This window comes from Mesoplodon densirostris, chromosome 10 (assembly GCF_025265405.1).
Source record: "Mesoplodon densirostris isolate mMesDen1 chromosome 10, mMesDen1 primary haplotype, whole genome shotgun sequence".
In the NCBI taxonomy this organism is placed as follows: Eukaryota; Metazoa; Chordata; class Mammalia; order Artiodactyla; family Ziphiidae; genus Mesoplodon; species Mesoplodon densirostris.
The window spans coordinates 29,618,013-29,636,668 of NC_082670.1; the positions used below are offsets into that span (position 1 = coordinate 29,618,013).

An 18,656-nucleotide genomic window follows, 5' to 3' on the forward strand; every position below is an offset into this window, starting at 1 on the left:
GATAAAACAACAGTGGATTTAAACCCATCAAATATGTTTAGTCCGCGAGTTCATAAAGATGCTTAATAAAGTAAAAAACCTCAGTGATCTTCTTTGAAGGATAATGTGAAGCAAGTCATTAAAAAAAAAGAAAAGCGGGCTTCCCTGGTGGCGCAGTGGTTGAGAGTCCGCCTGCTGATGCAGGGGACACGGGTTCGTGCCCCAGTCCGGGAGGATCCCACATGCCGCACAGCAGCTGGGCCCGTGAGCCATGGCCACTGAGCCTGCGCATCCAGAGCCTGTGCTCCGCAACGAGAGAGACCACAACAGTGAGAGGCCCACGTACTGCAAAAAAAAAAAGCTAATTAATAAAGGAAAAGAATCAAGTGTGTATTTTGCCTGTCTTACAAAAATGTAGCTCAGGGTAACTCCATAGTAGATGAGAGGTAGTTCCTTGTAATGGAAGTACTCTATGAATAAATAAAGAGGGAATACCATCATTTTGCAATTTATAAAGAAAGAGTAAATCTACGCATTGAGCATGAAGGGCTGCTAATACCACAAAAAGAGATGGCCAGGCATTACATACCCCCGATGGAAGTATATAACACCATTCATGAAGGAGTCTTGCCAAACCCAAAATCTATCAAGCCTCTGGATCTAATGAACAGGACCTACAGGTAAGAGAGAAACCAATTAAATGACACTATGTGGAATTCATCAAGAAAATCCAGACTGAGGAGAATTCTAAAGGACAAATAACATGGTTTTATCATCACCAACAACAAACTGCAAGGAAGAAAAAAGAAGACATGGAGGAGGACTCTATAGACTAAAAGAGACATGAGAGACATAGTAGTTTAGATCCCAGTGTAAGTAAACAAAATGTTAAATAAAGGAAGGATGGAAGGATGGGACCAGGGAGGGGATGGAGAGGGGGCGGGGAGGGAAGAGAACATTGGTAGCACGGCTGGAGGAATGTGAACACTGGCAGGACATTTGATGATACTGAGGAACTATTCTTGCTTTTGAGTGTGTGTGATGATAGGTATTATGATTTCAAAAGACAAGCTGTTGTCTTTTCAAGATAGACACCGAAATATTTACGGATGAAATGATATGATGTCAGACATCGGCTTCAAAATAACCGGGAGTGAGTGTGAGTGGTTGGGGACATGGAACACTGGTGCTCAGACTTGAACTTGCATCAGAATCACTTGTTGGGGGGGCTTGTTAAAATACAAATACTGGTCCTACCTACCCAGTCTTGGGTGTGGCCCAAGAATTTGCCTTTCCGGTGGTGTTGATACTGTTGGTCTGGGGACCACACTCTGAGACCCACTGGCAGAGAGGAAGGAAGGTTGATCCCAAGCTATTGTTGTACTTGGGTGGTGGGTACATGAAAGCTCATTACAGTATTCTTTTGACTTCTGAATATGTCTGAGATTTTCAACAGTAAACATTAAAAAAATAAAAATGATCCAGAAGGACACATAGAGGGAGGAAAGCCTTTGATGACCCATAGTTGTAATGGAAACATCTATACTCATTAGCAAACCGGACTTGGCTGCTGCCTCTGGGATTGGAAGGTCCCCATCTCTTCCTGCCCACTGAGGGTTAGTGCCTCAGCTCAGCTGTCAATCCTCTTGGAGAACTACCTGGCCTGAGGGGTAGGGAAGTGGTCTTTGTCTCAGGATCTGCATCGTGCTGCATCCATTTCCTTAATGTGGTCAATCATTGGAAGAACCATGGTTTGAATGAATCCTAAGATTTTTCTGGCTACTTCACCTGGAAAGGGTGCTTCTGAGCAGAGCTGTGCCAGGGTTCAGCTGTCAGTGGTGGGGGTGATTACTGAACTCAGATGCCCATGTGTCCTGCAAGGACCTTTCTCAAACTCCAGATCAGGAGGCATCTCTGTGGGTTTGAGTCCTTCTACTTGCCTTTTTAGATTCATTTATTTATTTATCCATTCACACTTCAGATATTCCTTAGAATACCTCCTAAGTGACAGGTACTTTTCTAGCCCCTGAGAATACAGCAGGGAACAGAATAGGCAAAAACCTCTGTTTCGTGGAGATTACATTCTAGTTGGGGATACAACAAAGAACAAGTCAAGAAATAAGTGAACAGTTTCAGATAGTGCTATGAATAAAATTGGAGAGAAGATGCCGGATAGTGATTGAGTCCATGTGTGTGTGCATGTGCACACATGGGTACACGCATTTTATTTAGGTGATCAGGGAAGACTTCTCCAAGGATACGACATGTGAGCTGAGAGCTGGATGGTAAGAAGGAGTCGGCCATGTGGAAATCTGGATATTTTTTGACAAAGGCAGTAGCAAGTGGGAAGGCCCTGAGATGAGAAGGAGCTTGGCACTTTTTTTTTTTTTTTGGAATCCCAAGAAGACCAGTGAATCTGGGATGTGGAGAGGAAAGGGAGAAATGGTGAGCTCAGGTGGGAGGGAGAACAGACAAGAGCTAGGGTTCATAGGACCTTATAAGCATATCCCGGGTGCTTATATACAGACCCCAGGTACCTCCCAGGCTGCCAGTCATCCCCCAGCTATCAAAAGTACATTCTATCTAGAGAAATAGGGCACAATTTTAACAGGGAGGGCCCCTAGGGACTCTAATCTATAGGAAAGTGTTTTGTATAAGCAACTGAATAGTATAATAGAGCCAGTTTGTTGAACCAACATATTAAAAATCCAATAATTTTATTTCAAAATCACTACATGCTCTCGATGCCTATAATTTTACCCTAAGTACACTATTTACTCAATTTAAGATTTGCCCCTATAGTATTACCCATCGTACAGATTCCTCTATGCCAGGTAGTACTATAAGTTATCAGTCATTTCATGCTAATAGAAATGAATTCAAAGCTGTGTCCTTGAAAAGATATTTTTAAAAAGGAAAGCATAAAATTAGTGGACTCAAGAGTATGAGAAGGGATCTCCAGGGAAGAAACAAATCAACAAGGAGAAACTGAAGATGCACCAGGAAAAAACTACCTATTTTACAGTTTGGAGTGAGGCTCTACTTCCTGGATAGACTAATGTCCTCCTGCCAAGATGTGTCAGAGCAAAGCTCTTTCTCTTGAAATAACTCATGTATACCCTCTAATAGCTATTTCCTAAACAGAAAGTGTGCAGTAATTCACAGAGTGCTTTAAGTGAACAGAGCAATGGTTAACCTTAAACTCTGTGAACCATAGGATCTGTCATTAATACAGGGTAGCCTTTTCACAAGGATGAGACCGTTCTATCCCCGAGGCGGCTCACATGGCTGGGGTGAGCAGGTCAGTCACTCCCAACTTTGCATTCGGGGACTTTATATTGGTTGCTTAAAGTCAGCCATGATGAAGATATTTACACCAAAGGCATCATCAAATGCTACACATCAGGCTTTTCTTTTCAGAGCTGATTATTAAATATTTACCAGCACACTGCTGCTGTGACCCTTAAAAAAATAAATTTGGGGATATACCATGGCATATGAAAAAATAGCCTTGTTTTGGTTTTGCCTCTTGAACCGACATTAGTGATATTTAAATTTGTATTCATCTTCTTGTATACTTTACATTTCAGCTATATTTATATATAGATAGACCCATTCACTTTCCCAAAAACCTTTGCTGGGCATTCCATGGTTGACCAGATAGACACAAAGGGCCCCTCGAGGCTTTGTGTCACCTGGCTCTTTCTGCCTTGTTTATCCCTGGTTCTGGACAAATTTAACCTTAAATGTGCCTCACCGCCCCCCAAAAAACCCTATTCTTTCTTTGCTCTGGATATTTCTAGTCTGCGGCCCCTGCCTTGGGGGCTCTCTTCACCCACTTCTCTGTCTGACAAAGTCTTACCCATGTTTCAAGGTCAGAGCAGAAGTCATGTCCTGCTCCTTGAGGCTCATCTGCCCCAGCTCCCTTCAGCATCCATTGCTCTTTCTCCAGTGCTCCCACCAAGGGCCATCTGTTCCTCCTTTGCCACCATCACCATTGCCTTGTTTTATAGGTGTTTGTCTCCATGTCTTATCTCCCCCCTGGATTTTAAGCTCCTTGAGGATAGTGAATTTTACTTATTCATCATTTTATCCTTTAGAGCAGCTGGTATAGAGCTTTGTACATAGCAGTAGGTGTTAGTTGAATTATCTGCAGACATGATTTCATATTCCCCACAGTGCCCTGGACAGCACAGTAAGTGCTGTACACACACACACACACACACAGTTTCATCAGTCTAAATATTTCTATTTGTGGACTGATTTCATTTAACCTGGAAATGCCTTGTTGAAGGGGAACATTAGACTCACATGTAGCCCCAAATGAGGATCAACCACAAAACTTCTACCTTCAGTCAAAAATGTCACCTTTCTCATCTGCACTCAAAATTGGACCACCTTGTCTAATCATGGGTTAGAAAGGTGCCAATCTGTTACAAATCATGACCTCTGATAGCCACTGAAGATGCACCTGCATTCCTACTGGGCATAGATCCTGCCAGAATGTAAGTTCTACTGGTATTTTTGTAACCAATGATAAAATGAAAACGATTCAGATTTTTTTCCTTTGCTCACTTCTACTGTAAAAGAAGGCTGCCCCTGTTTGGTTTGTTCATTCATTAAACAATTATTGCCTTCTCATGCCAGACACTCGGCTAAAGTCTCAAGATATAAAGATGAATTATCCACAGCCCTGCCCTTCTGGGGTTCACATTTAGGAAAAGAGACTGAAAAAGCCATCAGACATGTTCAAAGTCTCAGGCGAAATCAAGCCCCAAGGCTCTGATAATGACCCACATCAGTGCGTTTGCCCGCTAGATTCTGCCATCTGTCCCCGCATGAGATGTTTGCTGTAACTCCTTTCCACTGCCTGCTTTTGGTTTGAATGACCTTGGAGACAGCCTGAAATCCGGAGCTTTTAGAGTTCCTGGTCTGCACATATGTGCTTCAAACAGAAATTCACAAACCTCTAATTATCTCCTCTTAGCCGGCTGCCTACATGACTGACGACCAGCTCTTGAGTCACTCCAAGAATGGATTTCTATGTAGCCCGTGCCCGCCCGGGATGCATTAGGATGCCCAGAACATGTGTGGCCGCTCTGAGCGGCACAGGGCAGTTAACAGAAGCCAGGCAATTTGCAAAATGCCTCAACTTCCTGCTCATTTCTGAGGCAGAAAAGGGTCACACCTTAACCTCAGGAGGCTCATCAGCAGAATAATTCCTACCCCCACCCCAAAGAGAGCCTCTGGTATCAGCTTCTCCCCCCTCCCCACCCTGGCTTTTTGCAAACATAAGCACACGGCTGAAACAACAGCTATGACTCAGTTCCTAGCGAACGCTGCCTGAATTGATTTAGTCTGAGTTCAGATTTAGCACATAATCATGTTCAATTTGCTCCACTGCACTGCCTAGAGATAAAAGGCTGGGGGGAAAAAATAGCTCCAGCTTGTGTCAGTCTTTGCGGTGATGTCATTGCCATCAGAGAGCCAGCCGCTCTTACTCTGCCCTGCTGCCTGAGCCGCGGCGGGCTGTGTGCGTGCAGCGGAGCGGGCTCAGGTGCCCAGCTCGGCCATCCCCGGGGCAGGGCAGCGCCCGGCCGGCCCGGAAACATCCACCTGGAAGGCTCTTGCCAGCCCGCACGACTCAGAGGCTGCCTAGCTCTTTATTGTCAATTCCGGAGGGGGAATGCCAGCCCCTAGCATGGACTGTGATGTTTCCACTCTGGTTGCCTGCGTGGTGGATGTGGAGGTCTTTACCAATCAGGAGGTTAAGGTATGCACCTGCAATCTTCTGTTTCATTGTTGCTGTTGCTGAAGCTGCTTGGAGCCTTGTTAGCTTAAGGGAACAAGACTTTGGTTCATAGTTTTCAGCTCACGATCTGCGCTAGAAATGCATGTGGTGAGTGCCTGACTCTATTAATTAGAATAAGTTAGACGAGGGACGGGCACATTCATTTTCAATGCGGTAAGGTTTGAAAAACCACTGTCTGTTTGTTCTTGTCTTTTCTATTAGGGGATCCCCAGTCATCCTTTTCACAGTAGACATGTTTTCATAGTCTCTGTGTCAATAAGAATTTGCCAGTCCTTAATGCTGAGAGGGGTTTTAGATCAATGATTAAATGAAGAAAGCACATATGATAAACATCGTACCCAGGACACCCTGATCGTGGGACATTAACCCCTTGATGGGACGTCACTTACATAGACCGTGATGTGGTCTGCAAATTGAACAAAAGCTATTCTACAGATGGCAGTTTCAATCCCCAGCTCTCTGGAAGTCAGAGTTGGAGAACAGCTGTCTAAATTTCCTTTGTCAGGCAAAAGAAGCAAGTCATTTCCCCTGAACAGTTGTCCATAAAGAAAGTTCAGGCATAAATAAATTTTGCGTAGTATTCTAGGGCGCTGGTCCTCACTGACTGCAGCAATTGTTTGGTTGTCATGGGTAATTGTCTCCTGATGACATACATTCTCTTTGCTTTTCCCCTTTGGTTTTATGTTCTGAAAAAGATGCCATGCTTGTGAAATGGGCATTTTGATTTCTTCTCTCATATTGAAAATAAGAACTAGCAGAAGCTTCTTATTTAAACAGTTCACACACACGACAGAAAGGATAGTTGCTCCTTGTGTGATGGGAGGAAGGAAAGGGGAATTGCACTGCGTAATCATTTGTCACCGTCCCCTTAGTCTTTACTTAAAGGAAGACCCAGAATTCTTTATTTTGGGGTGTGAGGATGACACCCTGGGGCTTCCCAGGTGGGAATTTATGTGTCCACTAGCATAACACACGGCTCTGTCATTCAAGATTGCAGTTTTGAACACCCTTTTGAAATGAATTCAAGAATCTGTTTTGTTGTTTCTGCATATTTTAAATGTGTGGCCTGCGTTTACCAAGTCTTAGGCCAGTGCTGTGAAGTGTCGAACACCTGTCATGCTGAGGTTCCGAAAATTAGAAGGTAATGGTTTGGTGCTGCTTGTGGTCGTGTCCACGAATGGAAACATGCGTGTAGCGACTCACAGCCCCGCTGGCCGTACACGCTGTGTACACTGCAGAAGGGAGCAGCCCTCAAAGCCCCTCCAGTTCAAAACCAATTTAAATTCCGATGTGGGTAACTGAGTAGAGAGCCATCTCCCAGCACCTGCTGGAACAGAATGATTCGTACATAAAGTAACACTTTACGATTCCCTTCTCTTCTGAACCGTTCCCTTTTAATTACGTGCTGGGCCTGTGAACATCATAAAATAAATAATCTAGACTTTTTTGGTCCAAGAAATGATGGTGAGAAAATATTGATTAGGGATCTGCAGTCTGCCAGGCATTGTGCTCTTACAGGAAAGAGTTTAAAATATGCTTAGATGACGTATGTATTTGTCATATAGACATACAAAGAACCACTTACCCAATATTTCTCTTCTTTTAATCATTGCTCTTTTTTTACTTATTTTTTATTGAAGTATAGTTGATTTACAATGTTTCAGGTGTACGTCAAAGTGATTCAGTTATATGTGTATATATATTCTTTTTTCAGATTCTTTTTCATTATAGTTTATTACAAGATACTGTATATAATTCACTGTGCTATACAGTAGTTCCTTGCTATTTATATTTTATATATAGGAGTGCATATCTGTTCATCCCAAATCCCTAACTTATCCCTCCCTCCCCCTTTCCCCTTTGGTAACCAAAAGTTTGTTTTCTATGTCTGTGAATCTATTTCTGCTTTGTAAATAAGTTCATTTGGATCATTTTTTAAGATTCTACATATATGTGATATCATATGGTATTTGTCTTTCTCTGTCTGACTTACCTCACTTAGTATGGTAATCTTTAGGCCCATCCATGTTGTTGCAAACATGCCCAACATTTCTTAAAGACAGACTATTTTGTGGAATTCAGGGGACACAAAATTCTTACAGCTGGTTGTACTTGAGTGGTTGGGATGGTGTCATGGAGCAGGTGGTACTTGAACTTGAAGATGGGTAGATTTTGATACAGGAAGAGGGAGGGCACGGGGACAGGAAGGCATTCCATCTTGCAGTCAGGTGAGTCAGTGCATTTGACTGCAGTAGGATCTCTGTGAGAGACTGGAGTGGGGGACAGAGGGGAGTCAGGGCCAGATTATAAAGCCTCTCACCCTGTTCATCAGAAATGTATGGGGTTTTCTGGGAAGACTCCCACCAGAAAGATGCATTACATGTCCTTCCTGCTAAATAGCTTCGAATTACAGTTGATTTGTTTCTTTGAAACATGTTACTTAATCATTCTGTGCCTTAGTTTTCTCATCTGTAACATGGGGATAATAGTAGTTCCTACCTTGTTGGCTTGGTAGGAGGATTAAAGAAAATTATACATGTAAAAAAATTAATACAGTGCCTGACATATTTCGTGTTCAATAAATGTTAGCTGTCACCATTATCGTCATGGTCATCTTTTTAGACGTTCTCTAAAGGTGGTAGGTTACTTTCCCCAGTTTACTGGAATGTCCTATCTCCAGCTGACTTTACAATGACGGTCCAGGACATAGAAAGTGTTTCCATTCCCATCCCCCCCACTCCCCAACACACACAGAGCCCAGCAACTTAGAAAACACTGCCCTTCCGTTCAGACATTTAACCATTTAACATAAATCAGTGACATTATTAACAAGCAAAATTAAGGCAGGCCGAAGAGGCCTGTTGAGAAAACCTATATGTTCCTCGTTCAAAAGTGAGCATGGCTTAGTGTCATGAAGGGACGTTCAGATGTCAGATTCTGGCACCAAAGTTTCTCCAAAGGTAAACATCATTAATTACCTATTTCAGATCCATAGTGGAGCCAGGAGTTCCTTTCTTCCAAGTCCAATATTTCCTGTCAGAGAAAAGGAAGGCACCGGTTGGGGGTCTGTTTCACATGCCTGCATCCAGCTTGCTTGATCTCAGGCTCTTTTTTGCTTTTTACAGACTCTCCCTTTCTACCTGGAGCCCCACTGGGAAGCAACCACACCAGGGTTATGCAACCAGCAGACTTTCTTAGCAGATACAGTGGTTAATTTGAAGGGGATGGAGAAAATGCAAATCTAGTGACTTATAGCAATTTAGAAAACCTTATCCTCCATGGGGGATCTCAGCTGGTTGCCTTGGGGGCCCTTCAAATTCGAAGCCCTTAATAGAAGGAAAATGACATGGTGAACTGTAGAGTTTGTGTACGTGCGCACGTGTGCGTGTGTGTATGTGAACAGGGGCAGAGTTGATTTTCTCCAGTGTTCTTCTCCTGTTCTGAAAATAGTCTCCCCCACCCCTCAACAAGAGCCAGATGCTTGAGGAAATGAAAGGGATCCAAAGATGGGTAATAAAATTTTATTTTACTTTAGTCCAGTTGTTCTTAAACCTGATAACACATTGGTATCCCCTGGAGAGCTTTTAAAATATTGACGATGCTCAGGCCGCATGTCCAGAACTTCTAACTTGGCTGGTCTGAGTGCAGCTGGGCAAGATGATTATATAAAGTCAGCGTCTTATCTCTTCTAGACACAGGTAGGTACAGGTGAAGTCAGTCCAGAATTATCTAGAATACCCTCTTTTGAAACACTTTGATCCATTCCCCTGAATGAAGCCTTGATGGATGCAGTTTCAGAAGCAATGTCTCTAAGCTATCAGAAATGTCGAGGCTCACCCAACACTCTTGGCCCAGTTCACCACCCCTGCCATCCCTCCACCTAGTTCTGAGCTGGTGGTAAACACCCTCGTCCACTGCTGGCTGCAGCCTATAGCAGAATGTCGCCCCTTCTCCCGAGCACATCTGAGCCTGGGGCTGCCGCTTCTCTGCAGTGGGAGCTCCCCACACAGAAAAAGGGTGGATGCCTCCTCTCTGGGCTGGAGAGCTCCAGATTCACATCCCAAGGATCCAGTCCTGTCTCCATGGTCATCCAGACAGGAGACAGGAAGCTCATAAAGCTTCTTTCTACTCCTCAGGACAGGCAGGAAACATGGCAAGTCTTATAAGAAGATCAGAAATGTCAAAGACCCTGGGAGCTGGAGATTTAGATGCAAACTATTACATTCATATATATGTATAACTGAGTCACTTTGCTGTACAGCAGAGATTGACACAACACTGTAAATAAGCTATACTTCATTAAAAAAACAAAAATAAGAACATTTGTGTGGTGCTTTTAACTCCTAACCAGATGATGCTCTAAGCACTGGGAGAGAGAGAAGACAGACATCCCTGCCCTCACGGAGTGCATGTTTTAACACAGGAGGCGGACAATGAACTAGTAAACAAATAAACGTATACTGTAATTTCAGGCAGCGATAAGGGTTTTGAAGAAAGATGAAACAGAGGGAGGGGGTGAATTGCTGGAGGAGAGGTTGCATTGGGGGCCCTTTAGGCTCCTGTTTCCTAAATGTTGCCAAGACTGCCAGATCAATAGTCCCTGAAAGAGGAGGAAATCAGGCAAATGGCGTTCCTCTGTATTTGTCTCTCTCCAGAAATTCCGTTGGCCACTTTGGAATGGATGGCCAGTAGAAGCATTTCTGGCGAGGTGACAGTTTTTGAAACGTCACTGTTCCAGTGTCATTCAGGGATCTGAAGTGAGTGAAAGGACCGCATATGGATCTGAGGGAAAAGCGTTCCAGTAGAGGGAACAGTAGAGGCAAAGAGAGGCCATCTTATCTGATGTGTTCTTTCTCCACCCCACCATTTAACCCAGTGGTCCCCAACCTTTTTGGCACCAGGGGCAGGTTTCATGGAAGACAGTTTTTCCACAGATGGGGGCTGGGGGATGGTTTCAGATGATTCAAGCGCATTACATTTATTGTGCACTTTATTTCTATTATTATTACATTGTCATATATAATGAAATAATTATCCAGCTCACCATAATGCAGAATCAGTGGGAGCCCTGAGCTTGTTTTCACGTGCCACTCACTGATAGGGTTTTGATATGAGTCTGCAAGCAATTGATTTATTGTGGTCTCTGTGCAGTCAAACCTCTCTGCTAATGATAATCTGTATTTGCAGCCACTCCCCAGCACTGGCATCATGGCCTCAGCTCCACATCAGATCATCAGGCATTAGATTCTCATAAGGAGTGCGCAACCTAGATCCCTCACATGCGCATTTCACAGTAGGGTTTGTGCCCCTATGAGACTCTAATGCCACTGCTGATCTGAGAGGAGGTGGAGCTCAGGCGGTAACACGAGAGATGGGGAGGGGCTGTAAATACAGATGAGGCTTCGCTTGCTCACCCACCGCTCACCCCTTGCTGTACAGCCTGGTTCCTAACAAGCCACGGACCGGTACTGGTCCATGGCCTGGGGGTTGGGGACCCCTGATTTAACCTATTTCCATCATTCGTTCATTCAGAGACCTACTGAGGCTGTCAAGATCTTATGCCATAATTTTTATTTTTTTAACGCTGCTCCTTTTTAGAAATTGTGCTTAATCTAATTCCCTCATGTTATGTTTTAAGCCTGGTGGTTCTCTTGGAGGAAAGGGAAATATAAGCAGAAATTTGTTCTCAGCATGATAATTTTTCATACACTTGAAATCTTAGGATCACTGTAGGACTTTTCTTTCCCTTCTAAAAGTCTAGGGCCTTTTCAAGGTGACTCATAAGTCCTACTTTCTCTCCTCTGCTTTTGAGAATTTCCCAGTATCCTCCTAATCCATGCAATCTTGGGCAAGTCTCTTAACCTTTCTGGACGCGTGGTGATTATGCTGAGAAAAATGCCAATGCTTTGTGTATTTTGTTTTCCTTTTTCACACAAAAGTGTGATGTGACTGACTCATAGTCTGTGTCATGCTGTTGCGTGAGTTCTGAAAAAAAAAAAAACCTAGGACATCTTGGCCATTTAGTACAAAGAAATCTCTTTGGCATTTGAACCACTGGAAATTTCACGACTTGTTTTGTTCGGCTGGATTCGAAGGAGGAGAAGGATGGAGGAGAGTTGGTGTGACACGCTTTGCCTTCTGCTTTGGGGAGAGACAGATGACACAAATGAAGATGTGGGTATTGGGTATCGGGATTGATTTGGAAGAGAAACTTGTGGGTATTTGTTAGGAGAGCTTGTCAAGCTTCATGCCTATTTCTTATGCTTTTTGCAAATGCAGTGCTGGGCAGAGGATCTGGCTGCAATCGTGACTTTTTGGTTCTGTAGAACTTGAAAGGTCTTTCAGAATCTTCAGAAACCCTTGTGTTCACTCAGTAACTTACAAGAATTTGAGTTGTGTATGATTTAATTCTCAAACACTGAAACCCTCTGGAACTATTCGCGGCAACTTTTAGGAACCAAAATGTTAAGTTAACAGAAACTCTTATTCTCTGTTCAATGACTGGAATTTTAAATAATATTTGTTACATGTCTCCAGACCACTTTTAGTTTCTGAAAACCAAAAGGGAGTGTGTGGGGAGGGTGGGGGAGGGGGAGTGTGTGGGGAAGATGGGGGAGGGGAATGGGGTGGCCTGCCCATACCAGATTCTAATCCTCCAGCACAACAAAAGCGTGTTCTTCCTCTGCTAATGAAATGGACTAGAATTGAGGCCATTTTGGAAACAAATGAATTAATACAAAACTGAATGTTAGACATTAACCCTAAAAAATACTTTAAGAAACTTAACATTCTTAAAGTGCACTGTTGAATATTATCTTGCCTCTGAAGAAAGTAGCAAACACCTTTCACAGATTGGGAAGAAGGGATTTTATGCAAGTGACAGATGCTCCCTGAGAAGGTTAACAGGCAGATTTCTCAGCCACCTGTCACATTAGGGAAAGACAAGGTACAGTATTCAACTAATGACATTGTAAAGCAGGAAAGCCCACTGAAAAGTTGCTTCTCTGTTTAGTGTCTTTTAACTGTTGGAAAGTAATTCAAACATTGAAAGTTGCTACCTCTTACCTGAATGTCAGATTTATTCAAAACAGTAACAACAAAACAGTATCTTCGTTAACATCGTTCTCCTAAAGAAACCGATTTTAATGTAAAACTCAGAGAGTACCATTTGCATCCTTAGTGATTCTGAGTACAACTATCAGTAATTTATAATAGCCTGTTTTAGTACTTTCTGATGAAGCTTAAAATTGACAAATAGAAAAGAAAATCATACCTGAAACATTTATTATCACTGGGTATATTTAGGTTGTAAGCTTAAATGGCATCACAGCTTTGTGGTGAAGAACCCGGCTTTCCAGGGAGGTCATCAACCTTCCAGCCCATTCCTGGCCTAGAATTTCTTAAAGTAAGGCGACAGTATCTTTACATAAGGGGAATGTATCTCTTCCAAGCTCTAAATCTAAGCTGATTCCAAAAGATTAGTCAAAAGAACATTGAGAGATTATTTAATGAGGTCTTCAAGCAGGTAAAAAGGAGTTGTGAACTCTTCACTCTATCTACAATGGATCATTTATCTTAAAACTGTTTGAGAATAAAATATCCACCAACTTAGACCTTCCGTAGAAAATACTCACTGGATGTGCCTTTGTATTCCTCTTTGGGATAAAGGTATCCAGGGGGAAAAATATACACAGTGACACACACACACATGTGAAAATGTATTGTATGTATATACTATATATAAATATATTTTTTCTTCCATAACCCTGGAAGGTTTCTTTCTGTTCTGCTCCGGCCCTATCTAACCAGCTATTGGAAACTGTGGGCTCTTAACCATGTCAAGAGATGAAGAGCCCAGAGAAGGCTCCTGGCAAAAAGTTGAAGAGAGGTCTAAACAATTGCTAAACAGTTTCTCCAGGTTGGGGTGGAGGTGGCAGGGGGACACGAAGAAATTCATGGTCTTTTCTTTTTATTGTTATATGCCAAGGAAATGTTTACATCCTTACAGTCCAGTAGCACAATTACTCTCCAGAATTTAATATACCGGTTCTGAACTATGAAATTTTTTTAAAAGGTTTTCAAAATGATCTTGACCCTTCAGCTTCCAGAAAGATAACTTTAACAAATGTATCCTTCTTTGTTATACTGGACTTCACACCAGCTTTCATTCCCCGCCCACCTTCACCCAAATAACATCTTCACTAATATTCTACTTGTCCCAACAATCAGATTGTTTGCTACTTAGTTGTAAGATTTATTTCCTGCATCTCTGATGGGTCTAAAGGAATATGCAAGCAGTGTTTATGCTGTGCCCCAAAGATTTGATTGGGGGGGCGCATTTACTAAGTTGAGCATTAAACCATCTCACATGATGGCAAATGTAACCCCCCAGAGATAGTCATTTTCATGGATCAATATTTTATGTTATCAAGATGGACAATTTTAAAAATTGTAACAACCCTTCTTCTTCACTAAATACTTCTGAGTACATGACACACACCAGGGTACTCCTTGTCATCCCCATAATAGCCCGGGGCGTCTATTTTTCTGCCCTGTTTTAAACAGGTTCCTGATCAGAGACATTACATTTTTGCACAAGATCACACAGCTATTAATTGGCAGAACTGGGACTCCAACTGTGGTCTGCTTCACTCTTCCCCCTACCGAAATATCCCTAAGGATTAACAAGCCATTAATCGATTATTGGGGGGGAAAGAAAAGATATATATCTCAAAGGATAAGACATTGAACTCATATGTAGTATTTCCTCTAGTGTTCAAAACACTGTTTTTGTCTTATATTACTTCTCAGATTAGGGAGTACTACTTTTACATAAATCAGTAGTGGAGATCATTTTACTTTTCTCAGTAAATCTAACATGATGGCAGTTCTAGGCATAGCATCTGTTTTGGATTTCATCTGAAAATTTGTTTCAACACCTAATAATGCCATCTAGTTGGGGAGAAAAAAAAGTGCTGGAAAACCCAGGAGCTCACCAAGAGGCGGATAATAACTGGTATGGCAGTTCCGCCACCTCTTTCTGCATGTTGGAGAACATTTTCCAGGACTGGGTGAAGGGTGATCTCTGAAGAATTGTAGAACAGCAGTGTTGAAAGTTTTAATTGCAATAATAATATTTTACTTTTGGACAGGGCTTTCCAAATTATACAAAACTCAGCTTTCTCTCTGGAGATCTCCAACGTTGAACAAGACCACACAGTTCCTCAGGGGAAGCTTGGACTGGGATTTGTTCACAACACTGCACAAGATGTCTTGGTTTATTACTATAGCCTGTATCAATAGTACCTCTGAGAGAATTGATTTCATCTTCTGTGACTTCACTGTACCTTTAGGTATTGACTAAGAAAACCTCTCAGGCCACCTTTCCTGGAACAGGATATGTAAGCAATGAGCAAACTTAATAATAGCAACAGTGTATTGAGCACTTACTATTTGTCAGGCACTGGACAAAGTGCTTTTATTCATTCATTCATTCATCAAATATATATTGAGTGCCTTCCATACTCAAGGCCTCACACTAGGTTCCAGAGATACAGAGGGTAACAGTCCTGTTGGACGCAAAACTCTGTGCTCTGTCATTATGCAGTGGTGGCCTTTATTCCACTCAGTTCCAGGTTTCCCAAAAAAGGCAATGCCGTTTCGACCTCCAAAGAGGCCTCCTTTGCTGACTTAGGGCACGTGAGAAGGAAGCAAGTCCAGCCTCCAAGTCAGACATCCTGGTTAGAATTCTCTATTTGGCCACTTGGCCACTTACTGTGTGACCTTGAGCAAGGAGCCTTCCCTCTCTGTGCCTCAGTTTCCTCAATTACAAAAGGAAGAAAATAATAGTGCTTACCTGATCGCTTGGCAGGCAGAACACACACCGGTCATGTTAACCTTTATCATCATCCATCATCATCATCATTATCATCAGTATTAGTAAACTTCTCATATAGAGTTTTGAGTTTTCTTCTCAAGGCACTTCACCTATAATAGGGGCACTGCCCCTATTTTATCAGACACTTGCCTGTGGTTTTCAACTCATCTTTGCACAGAGGAAGCAGTGCCCTACCTCAGCGACACTCTGAGGTCACAGAACCAGAGAGGGAAGCAACTGGTTCAGCAGGTGAGTGAGGAACCACAGACCCAGACAGTTGGTCTTGACGTCCAGACCCAAGGCCAGTTTTTTTTTTTTTTTTTTTTTTTTTTTGCGGTACGTGGGCCTCTCACTGTTGTGGCCTCTCCCACTGCAGAGCACAGGCTCCAGACGCGTAGGCTCAGTGGCCATGGCTCACGGGCCCAGCCGCTCCGCGGCATGTGGGATCTTCCCAGACCGGGGCACGAACCCGTGTCCCCTGCATCGGCAGGCAGACTCCCAACCACTGCGCCACCAGGGAAGCCCCCAAGGCCAGTTTTAATAAGCATTCAGAGAACAGGTTATATGGCAGAATACAGGGGCTTTAAGGCACGATGCCCATTAAGGAAAAGAGAAGTTGAACTCAGAACCCATTTCCTCAAGACATATTTAAACACCTCTCTCTGAGCAGGAATTTTAAATGGAGTTGTTGACTAGTTTCACCACAGTTATGCTAAACCATAATTGCAATACTTTCAATATTGATCTTCACTTCCCATATCTACTTTAAAACTGGGGTGATAGGTGGAAATTAGATTAATTATCCAGGCTAAGCTCAGTTTCTCTTTTGCTTAGTAGGCCTTTTGCCCTAGAAACTCTGTTTTCTGCCATGCACACCTACCTATGACTGCTTATTAACTCGTATCATAACTAGCAAATCATTCTGTGATACTTAAAACAAAACAAAATAAAAACTAAGCTAAAGCCCTACTATTCATTGCCTGGATGAATAAGCAGTAGACCTGAATTATTAATGAGAGGGATAGTAGATGATCTATTTTATATTCTTTCTCTGTAGAGAATTGTTCCATACATCATAGTGCTCAGCAAAATAATATTCTATATTTAAATAACACTTAGCATATGATTAGCCACAATTGATGTTTATGAAGGTCTCAGAAGACTTGAACCCTCTTTCAGTGAGTGCGTCCTCATGCCACCCCTCTGTTATAGGTGGGAAGTATTATTTTCTCAATGAGAAATTCAGGTTAGAAGTGTTCTCCAAACCCAATCAGTAGAGAGATTCAAGTTTGCTCCTTGTTACTTCACATTCTTTTTTAAAAATTTATTTTATTGCAGTGTAGCTGATTTATAATGTTGTGTTAATTTCTGCTGTACAGGAAAGTGATTCAGTTATACATATATATACATTCTTTTTCATATTCTTTTCCATTATGGCTTATCACAGGACACTGAATATAGTTGCTATACAGTAGGACCTTGTTATCCATTCTATATTTAATATATATAATAGTTTGTATCTACTAATCCCAAACTCCCAATCGTAACCTCCTCCAAACCCCCTCCTCCTTGGCAAACAAAGGTCTATTCTGTATGTCTATGAGTCTGTTTCTGTTTCGTAGATATGTTCATTCATGTCCTATTTTAGATTCCACATATAGTTACTTCACATTCTTATTCCATAATTCTTGGAGGCGAAACCAAGAAACAACTTGGTACAACTTGGGACAATAGTATAGTGTCTTGTTCTTTGGAGGCAGAAAGACCTGAATTCATGCTATGTCTTATTTATGGCTTTCCTCATATGTTAAAAAAAGATACAGATTTACGTTAAGGGCTATTGAGATGTCAATGATCCATAAAGCATTGCTGATTCCTGCATTTAGCATGAGTGGGGCATCTCATCCATTCATTCTGCATTTAACAAACATGGCAGAGCACTTGGTAGGTCGTAGGCGCTGCTTCAGTACTTGGGATGGAAGCATGCCTCCTGCCCTCGAGGAGCTCATAGCTGATGGAGGAGTGAAGGTGATAAATAGATACATAGAGTTTAGAAAAGGCCATGGTTTGAATAAGCCCAGTACACTGTGGAAACCTCTGGGAGGGAGGTCTGGAATGAAGAGGAAAGGTTTCCCCAAGGAAGTAACTCTTGAGTTACTGCTTTAAAGGTTAAGTGGGTGTTCGACAGGTGAACGAAAGATGGAAATCAGAGACGGGCTCCCTGGGAAAGAGAGGAACCTGCACCACAGCAGAAATGCCAGGAGAGTGGTGACTCCTAGGAAGTAGAGCCCTGGGTGGGTGCTGGATTGTACGGAGGCTGGGCCCACTTTGTGAAGGAATTTGGATGTTATGCTCAAGTCCAATCAGATGGGCCATGGGAAACATCTTAAACAGGGGAGTGACTGTCCACCTGGTGTGACACAGGGTCCTCTCTGGTGGTAGTAGGACTGTGGCTGCACCAAGGCTGATGCTGCAAAGAGGCTGGCATGGGGGGAAGAGCTGCCACCAGGCAGAATGGGAATCTGCAGAGTCCGAGCATCCGTGAATTACGCTCATACTCTTTTGTTATTCCCTGTCTTGCATTTTTAAAGAGGAAGGAGGTCAAAACAAGAAAGCAACTGCTTGAGGAAGTCATTAGGTTGCCATTCAACGAGTTTGAAGGGGAAGGGCATATACGTTAGTGCTACACCCAGGATATTCAGGGATGCATTCAATCCAGCAGGCGTATACTGATTGTTTTCTAGGGCCAGGAGTCAAAAGTCCAGGAATCCAAACCCTGGTCCCTGCCCTGGGGAATCACTTGGTCTGTGGGCAAGGGAGGCTGACTTAGAATAACAGGCAAATGTCTTTTATCCAATAAGTCTACCCTATATTGCTTCTTCAAATTTCTAATAACTGGGAAATAGAAATTCAGTGATGTTGAATGCTAGACCTAGAATATTCTGGGTTCCTCCTGAGAGCAAATACACATACAGGGGGAAAAAAGAA

The 18,656-nt window shown here is 42.7% G+C and overlaps 1 protein-coding gene across 3 annotated transcripts in view; it reads left to right on the forward strand.

Annotated features, from left to right (window-relative positions):
• RCAN2 (regulator of calcineurin 2) overlaps positions 1–18,656 on the forward strand; it is a 258,974-nt gene that overhangs the window by 160,470 nt on the left and 79,848 nt on the right. The window contains exon 1 of one of the 3 annotated variants that reach the window (XM_060109752.1): positions 5,479–5,752. The exons of 1 other annotated variant lie outside the window; for it this stretch is intronic. In XM_060109752.1, coding sequence (XP_059965735.1) covers positions 5,666–5,752 — 87 coding nt within the window. In that variant the 5' untranslated portion in view covers positions 5,479–5,665. Of the gene's footprint in view, positions 1–5,478; positions 5,753–11,864; positions 11,966–18,656 lie in introns of those variants that run through there. One more of the 3 variants, XM_060109753.1, reaches the window with a different exon arrangement.